The sequence below is a fragment of the Physeter macrocephalus genome, chromosome 2 (genome assembly GCF_002837175.3).
Source record: "Physeter macrocephalus isolate SW-GA chromosome 2, ASM283717v5, whole genome shotgun sequence".
NCBI lineage: Eukaryota > Metazoa > Chordata > Mammalia > Artiodactyla > Physeteridae > Physeter > Physeter macrocephalus.
Window position 1 is genome coordinate 105782503 of NC_041215.1, and position 9426 is coordinate 105791928.

The 9426-nt window shown below is 51.1% G+C and overlaps 1 protein-coding gene across 1 annotated transcript; it reads left to right on the top strand.

Annotated features, from left to right (window-relative positions):
- The first annotated feature begins 4010 nt into the window (after positions 1 to 4010).
- Positions 4011 to 9081, top strand: FZD7 (frizzled class receptor 7). Its single transcript, XM_024124714.3, has one exon. The coding sequence runs from the start codon at positions 5016 to 5018 to the stop codon at positions 6738 to 6740; it is 1725 nt and encodes a 574-aa protein (XP_023980482.1). The 5' UTR covers positions 4011 to 5015; the 3' UTR covers positions 6741 to 9081.
- The last annotated feature ends 345 nt before the right edge of the window (positions 9082 to 9426 follow it).

Consider the following 9426-nt stretch of genomic DNA (forward strand, 5'->3'; position numbering starts at 1 on the left):
GGGAGACCCCAGGCTAGAAGACCAAGCTAAGCACACCCAGATTCCTAACACACAGAAACTATGAGATATTAAATATTTGTTGTTTTAACCTGCTGTGTTTGGGGGTAATCTGTTACACAGCTATAGATAACTAATACAATCCTCAGCCAACGAGGAAAATGGTTGAATAGACTCAATCACCAGATCTACCACACAAGCCACCTCTACATGGGAGGGCCTAGCATACCAGACAGGACTTCAGCATGGCCCTCCTCTAACTCCTCTCATTCAATCTAGACATCTCTAACTTTCATTAACACTTAGGGATAAAAATGTTCCCATTTTTTGAATGATCCAACACCCCAAACTAAAATGAAAAGAAGTCAATGGCAACCTGGCAATTGGAAATTCCAAGTCCTCAATGTTATAAAGTCACAAACTGTCTGGTAAAAGAGAGGCCAGAAAGGAAAGTATATGCTAAAAGCTGCCCTTTTAGGTCTTGCATTAGTAATTCTTGCAGCTGGAGTTTCACTACAACCACAGGATTGTGGCACCACGAAGGTGGCCATTTTCAAATCTGGCCTGACATCAGAATGTAATTCAACTCGATAAACCTGGGACTTGGCCAAGATAAGTAACATTTAAATAATTGGAGCCAATGAATAGCATCACTTTTCTATGGAACCATATGACTATGATGTGAAGAAATAAAAGCCTTTGTTGTTTTAAAGGGCAGGGACAATTGGAAGTTTTGCAGCAGACGGTTACAAAATTCTCCACCCTCAGCTCTCCAAAGAAGATACCAGTTAATGGCTTTGGGAGTTGGGTGTGGAAGTTGTTACTTGGAAAAGACAATTAAATTGATTCTGAACAGATGTGAACCAATGTTACTACATTTATCATAGAGCCTAAAACAGACTATTTAGGCCCCTACACTGTGAGCTTACTTTTCTGAACTACTCCCTTTTATTACTTAGCTCCTTGAAATCAGCATTCTATATCAGGCAAGGCATAGAAAGCTACCACACCCCTCTCACAAACAGCAAATTCTTATTTTTCAGAATAATTTTGGCGTGGTTTTTTAAAAAATCATCCTAAAAAACACTACACTCTCCACAAAATTGGCTTTGCTTCTCTGTTTTTTGCACTTGTCTGCCTGGGTCAGAGAAAGAGGACTCCCATCTGTGATACATTTCATCTAGATAAATGGGGCTGGGTTTTCTTCACTTTACATGTAGATTGTTTTTAAAATATCTCATTTGTCCCTCGTATTTTTTTAAATAGATTTATTTTATTTATTTATTTTTGGCTGAGTTGGGTCTTCGTTGCTGCGCGCGGGCTTTCTCTAGTTGCGGCGAGCGGGGGCTACTCTTCGTTGCCGAGCCAGGGCTTCTCAGTGCGGTGGCTTCTCTTGCTGCGGAGCACGGGCTCTAGGCCCGTGGGCCTCAGTAGTTGTGGCTCGCAGGCTCTAGAGTGCAGGCTCAGTAGTTGTGGCGCACAGGCTTAGTTGCTCCGCGGCATGTGGGATCTTCCCGGACCAGGGCTCGAACCCGTGTGCTCGAACCCATGTCCCCTGCATTGGCAGGTGGATTCTTTTTTTTAAAATAAATTTTTATTTATTTATTTTTGGCTGTGTTGGGTCTTCGTTTCTGTGCGAGGGCTTTCTCTAGTTGTGGCGAGCGGGGGCCACTCTTCATCGCGGTGCGCGGGCCTCTCACTGTCGTGGCCTCTCTTGTTGCGGAGCTCAGGCTCCAGACGCACAGACTCAGTAGTTGTGGCTCACGGGCCCAGTTGCCCGGCGGCATGTGGGATCTTCCCGGACCACGGCTCGAACCCGTGTCTCCTGCATTGGCAGGCGGATTCTTAACCACTGCGCCACCAGGGAAGCCCCTGTCCCTCGAATTTTTTAAGGGCTCTCTTTTTTTCCCCTCTTTTAAAAAAATGATTCCTATTACCTCATCAGGGAGTTGTCTGGGGTATAATATGAGGAGAAGAAGCTCATAACTAAACTGGTTTTAGTGGTATTTAAGACAGTATTTTATCCTGTCAGTTTTCATTTTATTAGATAACAGTGCTTGTAATTTCTCCCTCAATAAGCAAAGATGACTTAGATCACTGGTCTGATGAATAAGCACGAACATTTGATTTAGAAAAGGAGACCATCCTGGAGCTCACAGAGAGAAAAAAGGATTTCCAACCCCCCACCACACACACTTTAAATGACAAAGCAAAGAAGCAGCACCGTCTTTAAACAACATCTTTCAAGGCAATCAATATCAAGGCTCCCCAGGGTTAGGTGATAAGAATAGTAATTTAGAAAGAAAATGAGGAGCCTTAAAAAATACAAGGAGGCAATGAAACATTTTAAAAGAAAATATTATTAATCCTTCCTATTACCTTGAGGCAGACACTCCAAAAGAAAGAAAGAAAAAAAGTCCTGGGTGTGTAGGGCAAACTGATGCTTTGGAAGAAAAAGATGAGGACTCCTATTGAGGGCCGGACGGAGAATGGGAGCAGTCTGACACCCTACCTTGGCCTAAATGATTCAGCCCTCCAGACTCATTAACAAGAGTGGAGAAGGACAAAGAACTGTGAGGTGGAAGGACAGATTCCCAGTAAACCAATAATAGAAAAGAAAGAAAAGAAAAACAGAGGAAGCCAAAGTCTCCCATAGAAGGGAACCCAATTAATTGCCTTCGATTTCAGTATCAGTTTTTTCTTGCTGGAGAAGAGGCTCACCGGGGGCAGCAGAGGCAGCAACTTCTGCAAACATGCATCCTGATCAGAAATCCCTCAGAGCTCTAGCGCCTGGAACTGAGCTGGCAGGAGTGAGGGCTCAGCCAAGAGTTAACACTTTTTACGGCATAGGATTGCTGTGCGTGTGCGTGTGTGTGTGACAGAGAAGCAGATTTTTCCTTTCTCAACATGTCACTTTCCTGCATAGGAATTCATGATATTCCTCGCAGTCCAGCCAGAGAGGAGAAACACCCCCCCACCCCCGCCCGCCCCCATAACTTCTGATCTCGCCGGGAGTAACCAGAGAGAGCGCGCCAGCGCCCAGTGCCTTCAGCCGGGCGAAGATTTGACCGGGAACAAAAGGACGCTTGCCAATCAGAAAACGCTACCCGAGAACAAGGATAGCCACTCTCTGTGTTTTGAAAACTCTTTAATTAGCAAATGCCCTTGGTTTCTAATACGCATGAAAACTTTTCTACGGAAATTCTAAGGATCAAAATCATTGCTTCTGCGACGAAGGTGGGATCCCGAAGGGCCACGCGTCGCAGAACTAAGGAAAACAAGGTAATCAAATACTCGCTTTAAACCGTACAGTGTTCCTGGACACTCGGCCGCAGGTTTTTTTACAGTAATTTTCCCCAACACTGTCTTAGTTTTCTAATGACTTCACTAAAGCTATACCAGATCCCTAGACTCTGGGCCGTGCGCGCGGTCAAGGTGGGCTGGGGCCTGGGTCCCCCGCGCCCGCCGCTCCCCGGCTCTCTCCCCTCAGAGGGGTCTGCACTTCCTCCTGCCTTAAGCCGGCCCCCTCCGCCCGACTCCGATTTCTCCTCGGACGCGGCCCCTCCTACTTTTTACCGCGGGGAGAGGGGGTGAGAGGGGATTGTGGCCTCACGTGGTCTGAGTCCCGAGAGAGAAAAGCAATCCGCGAGGCGCACCCCTTTCTTGCCCCATACCGAACCCCACATTTAGGATCCCGCTACCTAAAAGCGCCCAGCCAAACCCAGCATTTTCAGCCCGGGGAGAGCTAAAGTGACTCCGGAATCACGTCTCTCTCCGCTGAGGCGCTGCTCTATTCTCAGCTTCTCCTTGCAAAAGCCTTGCCCGGTGTGCGCCCTTCTGTTTAGGAATGTGTATTTTAGTGTATCCGGAAGAGGAACAAATCTTTCAAGCAAATTCCCTTTCTGGTGCGCTCCCCCCCCCTCCCCCGGCGAGCGAATTCAGGGTAAAAGTTTTTCTTAACTTTTCCCTCCCAGCCCCCTGCCCCTCCCCTCAGGAATCCGCCCAGAGCGCTGCGGGCAGTGCCTCTTCGGTTCCCTAGCCCGCCCCTTCCGACTTCCACCCAATCCAAAGGCGGCCACACAGAAAACAAAGGCTGCCATTGGACCGCCCTGGAGCTCGAGGGCCCGCCCCCGGAGTGGTTTGTGAATGGGGGGAGGGGAGGGGGCGGGGCGGCCCGGAACCCTGCGAGCCCGACGCTTCTTCTGGCTAGTTGAGCGGCTCCAAGGCGTTACTCTGCGCTCCCTCCCGGCGGGCGGCGGCGGCTGTGGGCGCCGGGACTCACCGGCCAGGGTTGCGCAGGGCCGGAGAGGCCAGGCCCAGGCCGCGGGCACTGGGACCTCGCAGCTTCGGACGCAGTGTGACTGGATTTCTTGAAAGAACTCGCTGAGCTCTTGGCTCCAAGACGCCGATCGGACTCAGCGAGAATCAGCCGTTTGGCTGAAACTTGGGGCCAAGCTTTTGGGGCTGAAGAAGGAGCAGGGAGTGGAGAAGGAGGCGAAGGAGGCGGAGGCGGCGGCGAGCGGAGCCTCGAGGCGAGGAGGCGGAGCAGCACCGTAGAGGCGGCGGCTTTGACTAGCAACCGGCAGCGCCCGGCTCTCGCCTGCTCGGGGGCCGGACTTGGTGTGGGGGGCGCGCGCGTTACTGTGCGCTGTGAGTCAAGAGACTTGGGCAAACTTTGAAGGGTAACCGGAGACGCTTGTTGCTCCTCGCAGCAGAAAAAGCCTCACCGTTACGTCGCGGCGAGCGGAGAAGGCGGCCCCCGCCGGCGCCCCCGGCCCAGGCAGACGAGCTTGGGCCCCCGGCTGCTGCGCGAGTGCTGGGCGGAGGTGGCGGCGGCGCCCCCGCGGCGCGAGCACCCCAGCTGCAGCGCCCTCGGCTGCGCACCGCCCACGGCCCAGCCCCGGCGCCGCGAGGACTCTCATGCGCCCGGCGCGGCGGCGCCTCCCCGGATCCCAGCCTCTCCCGGCTGCCTTGTCGCGATTCTCGGGCTGAGAACGCCGCTGCACCCGCGGCCGGCGATGCTGGGCCCCCGCGCGGCACCGTCGCGCTCGCCTCTGGGCTTGTGTACCCTGGTGATTGCGCTGCTGGGCGCACTGCCCGCGGGCGCCGGGGCGCAGCAGTATCACGGCGAGAAGGGCATCTCGGTGCCGGACCACGGCTTCTGCCAGCCCATCTCCATCCCGCTGTGCACGGACATCGCCTACAACCAGACCATCCTGCCCAACCTGCTGGGTCACACGAACCAAGAGGATGCGGGCCTCGAGGTGCACCAGTTCTACCCGCTGGTGAAGGTGCAGTGTTCTCCCGAGCTGCGCTTCTTCCTGTGCTCCATGTACGCACCCGTGTGTACCGTGCTCGATAAGGCCATCCCGCCGTGCCGCTCCCTGTGCGAGCGAGCCCGCCAGGGCTGTGAGGCGCTCATGAACAAGTTCGGCTTCCAGTGGCCTGAGCGGCTGCGTTGCGAGAACTTCCCCGTGCACGGCGCCGGAGAGATCTGCGTGGGCCAGAACACTTCGGACGGCTCCGGCAGCGCGGGCGGCAGCCCCACCGCCTATCCCACCGCGCCCTACATGCCCGACCTGCCCTTCACCGCGCTGCTTCCGGGGGCCGCTGACGGCAGGGGCCGCTCCGCCTTCCCCTTCTCGTGCCCACGCCAGCTCAAGGTACCCCCCTACCTCGGCTACCGTTTCCTGGGCGAGCGCGACTGCGGCGCCCCTTGCGAGCCGGGCCGCGCGAACGGCCTCATGTACTTTAAGGAGGAGGAGAGGCGCTTCGCCCGCCTCTGGGTGGGCGTGTGGTCAGTGCTGTGCTGCGCCTCGACGCTCTTCACCGTGCTTACCTACCTAGTGGACATGCGGCGCTTCAGCTACCCGGAGCGGCCCATCATCTTCCTATCGGGCTGCTATTTCATGGTGGCCGTGGCGCACGTGGCCGGCTTCCTGTTGGAGGACCGCGCGGTGTGCGTGGAGCGCTTCTCAGACGACGGCTACCGCACGGTGGCGCAGGGCACCAAGAAGGAAGGCTGCACCATCCTCTTCATGGTGCTCTACTTCTTCGGCATGGCCAGTTCCATCTGGTGGGTCATCCTGTCGCTCACCTGGTTCCTGGCGGCCGGCATGAAGTGGGGCCACGAGGCCATCGAGGCCAACTCGCAGTACTTCCACCTGGCCGCGTGGGCGGTGCCCGCTGTCAAGACCATCACCATCCTGGCCATGGGCCAGGTGGACGGGGACCTGCTCAGCGGGGTGTGCTACGTGGGCCTGTCCAGCGTGGACGCGCTGCGGGGCTTCGTGCTGGCGCCCCTGTTCGTCTACCTCTTCATCGGCACGTCCTTCCTGCTGGCCGGCTTCGTGTCGCTGTTCCGCATCCGCACCATCATGAAGCACGACGGCACCAAGACCGAGAAGCTGGAGAAGCTCATGGTGCGCATCGGCGTCTTCAGCGTGCTCTACACCGTGCCGGCCACCATCGTTCTGGCCTGCTACTTCTACGAGCAGGCCTTCCGCGAACACTGGGAGCGCACCTGGCTCCTGCAGACGTGCAAGAGCTACGCGGTGCCCTGCCCGCCCGGCCACTTCCCGCCCATGAGCCCCGACTTCACCGTCTTCATGATCAAGTACCTGATGACCATGATCGTAGGCATCACCACTGGCTTCTGGATCTGGTCCGGCAAGACGCTGCAGTCGTGGCGCCGCTTCTACCACAGACTCAGCCACAACAGCAAGGGGGAGACTGCGGTATGAGCCCCGGCCCCTCCCCCACCCTTCCTTCTTCCACCCCGAGCAGGGGGAAAGGCGCGGTCGGGGAAGAACTGCGGGGTAGGGGGGGGCTTGTTACTGTCACCTCCTTACGCTCCAGTGAGAAGTGACCTGGAAGTAAGAAAGAGATATACATGGGTTTGGAAAAGAGGCCTGAGTGGAAAGACGGTTTGGATGAAAACACTTCTGGCAAAGACTTGCAGGATGATGATGACGATGATCATGTTAATCCTGTACGGTACGGACCGACCTGGGCCAATCGAAAAGATTGAGATCAGAAGGTTGCTGTGAGTTCTTCCCGGCTCTGGGGCTGAACTGGGACTGTGACCGATTCCCCTGCTGCAAGACAAGTGGCCTGTCCTCACTCCTGTGAGGCCCGGGTGAAAGGCACAGCTCTGTCTGCGGCGGCCGCTTTGTTGGGAAAAGGGAGGACTCCCTGTAGAGTCCTTGTTAAGCGGTGGTCAAACCGTAATCTCTTTTCACTGGGGCCATACTGGAGCCCAGATGGGTTAATTTCCAGGGTCAGACATTACAGTCTCTCCTCCCCTGCCTCCTCCCGCCTGTCTTTCCTCCTCTACTCCTTTCAAGTCTTGTAAAGTAAGCAGTTTGAAGTCTTGGGAGGCCTGCCTCCTAGAATCCTAATGTGAGGATGCAAAAGAAATGAAGCTAACATTTTGCAACAAGGGAAAGACGGCGAGTAGTAGGTATTTCTACTACTTTTTTTCTTTTCTGGGGAAGGCAGGAGGAAGAAAGAAGGGTGTTTTATTTGGTTTAATACCCTGAAAAGAAGTGATGACTTGTTGCTTTTCAAAACAGGAATGCATTTTTCCCCCTGTCTTTGTTGTAAGAGACAAAAGAGGAAACAAGTGTCTCCCTGTGGAAAGGAACAACTGTGAAGACAGCAACTTTTATAGGCAAAGCAGTGCAAATCTGAAGTTTCCTTTTGAATGTTAATTTGGTTGTGATAAACATTCCTTTTTAAGGAAAAGTGAAGGGCAGTGTGCTTCCATACCCCTTTCCGTCAGAGGTTCTGACTTGGCTAAAGGAAATGCAAGGGGGTTTGTTGTGTTTGTTTTAAGTAAATTTAATTCAGAACACATGATCTAACAGACTCTGTTAAAACGTTCAGGGAAATCTCCCCCTTCATTTTTTTGTCTTCCCATAAACCTGCATTTAGGGTTTTTTTTTCTATTATTTCACTCCAATTTGAATCCTTCAAGATGAAAGGAGAAGCATAATGCCTTTAGCCTCATAATAAAGGAACGTTAAATTTTTTAAAATGTAAAAAAGCATTTTGTTCTGTTTCCTTTGTTCCATAAATCCGTTTATAAAATATCATGTGTATGCTGACCCTGTCTTTGTGTGGCCGGGTGGGAAGGTGACCTGCAGAAATGACAGTGAGTGAAGCAGACAGTTCAAACCATGGGCCCCATTTTTAAGGAAAGTCATTAAAAGAAGGTAAACTTCAAAGTAATTCTGGAGTTCTTTGAAATGTGCTGGATGACTTAAATTTATTAATCTTAAATCATGTACTTTTTTTTCTATAATAGAACTCCAATTCTTTTGCGTAATGGGCTAAAGCTGAGCAGAGAATCATGGGAGCTAACCTTTGCTCCACCTTTGACACCACCCTCCAATCTGGCAACACTATCCTATTTCTCAAAACAGTCTTTAAATGCTGTTTTAAATAGTTTTTAAATCATAGAGGGTACTGTCAGGAGTACAAGTTGCTTTATATATGTAATGTTAGGTTGAGTGGAGCTGCTTTTTATATTAAAGTTAACATTGACCTTGTGTTCCTTAAACCTCCAAAACTGTCTGATTTGTCAGATTTTTAAAACTCCCACTACACAGTTTTTGGCATCTTTTGTGTTGTATCTCTTGCATGTGAAATTTGTAAAATAGAGACAAGTGCAGTATGTATATTTTGTAAATCTCCCATTTTTGTAAGAAAATATATATTGTATTTATACATTTTTACTTTGGATTTTTGTTTTGTTTTGCCTTTAAAAATCTACAAGGAAGCCCCACTTTATCACTTGTACAGATCACAAATAAATTTTTTTTTTAAATACAAAGTGAACGTATATTTAGTTTATGGTTCCTATGTAAGCCAAAGAACAGAATGTTGTATTATGGAAAGATGGTATGGAGGGACGCTACTGTATGTGTCCCTCATAGAGGAAGATGTTATATATATTAAGGTCTTTCTTTCTTGCCTTTTAAAACACAGAGTGTGATGAATGCCTTAACTGTCCTTTATTTTTTTTCTGTTGTTGTTGCTTCCGGCCTCTCCACACCACCTTACCACACACACCACTAAGCTTTTTCACATCCTGCTCTGGATAAATTACTGAAGGTACAGAATAAGCATCTCTTTTAGAGGGGTACTATGTGATCCATGTTTTTACTACCCTTCAGGCATAGAGTCCATATTTGAAAGAGGACTAGATATTTTTGGTCCACTTTTCTGGAGATGGTTTCCTTGGGAAGAATTCTGTGATTTTTTTTTTTTTTTTTTTTAATCACTGATTGGTGTTTTTGTATTCTAAGGCCCCTTATCTAAAGTGTTGGGACTTAAATCCTTTGGGTTCAGGTGGCTGGGAAAGTCTGTAGTTGATTCCAGAGATCATAACAGGGGCATTGCACGTGGAGCCTTCCCAGCTGTAGG